General features: G+C 59.6%; 1 protein-coding gene across 1 annotated transcript; it reads left to right on the plus strand.

Moving 5' to 3' along the window:
- Positions 1-207: 207 nt before the first annotated feature.
- LOC121364653 (3 beta-hydroxysteroid dehydrogenase type 7-like) lies at positions 208-653 on the plus strand (the record flags this gene model as incomplete). The annotated part of the gene is made up of 1 exon (XM_041488071.1): positions 208-653. A coding segment is annotated over one exon (446 nt), but the record flags the coding sequence as incomplete, so codon positions are not given.
- Positions 654-700: the final 47 nt, after the last annotated feature.

The following is a 700-nucleotide window of genomic DNA, read 5'->3' on the forward strand; positions in this document are numbered from 1 at the left end:
TGGCCTGGATGCACGTGCTGGCCGCCCTTAACCCCCAAAATCCCCCCATAAAATCCCCAAATTTCTTCCCAAAACTTCTTGAAATTCAAAAAAACAATCCCAGAATTCCTAAAAAAATAATAAAAGCCTGAATTCCCCTAAAAAAATGCCTCAAAATCCCCAAATTTCACCCAAATTTCACCCAATTTTCACCAAATTTCACCGTAAAACCCCCAAAAATCCCCAAAAAATCCCCAACTTTCCCCAAAACCCCCCGAATTTCCCCCAGGAAACGTGGCCTGGATGCACGTGCTGGCCGCCCGCGCCGCCCGCGCCCGCCCGGCCTCGGTGGGCGGCCAGTTCTTCTTCTGCTACGACGCCTCGCCCTGGGCGCCCTACGAGGACTTCAACCTGCTGCTGCTGGGCCCCGCCGGCATTTCGGGGGGTCCCCGCGTCCCCCCGAGGCTCTCGGCCTTCCTGGCCTGGCTCAACGGGGTGCTGAGGGCGGTTTTGGGGCGTTTCGGGGTGTTCTGGGCGCCGCTGCTCAACCCCTACACGTGGGCGGTGGCGTCGACGCCGTTCAGCGTCCGCACGGACAAGGCCGAGCGGGAGCTGGGGTACCGGCCGCTCTTCTCCTGGGAGGAGGCCAGGGACAGGACGGTGGGGTGGGTCAGGCATCCTGATCCTGATCCCAATTCTGGATCCAGGCCGGGTTTTGCTC

This window comes from Pyrgilauda ruficollis, unplaced genomic scaffold (genome assembly GCF_017590135.1).
Source record: "Pyrgilauda ruficollis isolate IOZ18807 unplaced genomic scaffold, ASM1759013v1 scaffold8637, whole genome shotgun sequence".
Taxonomy (NCBI): Eukaryota; Metazoa; Chordata; class Aves; order Passeriformes; family Passeridae; genus Pyrgilauda; species Pyrgilauda ruficollis.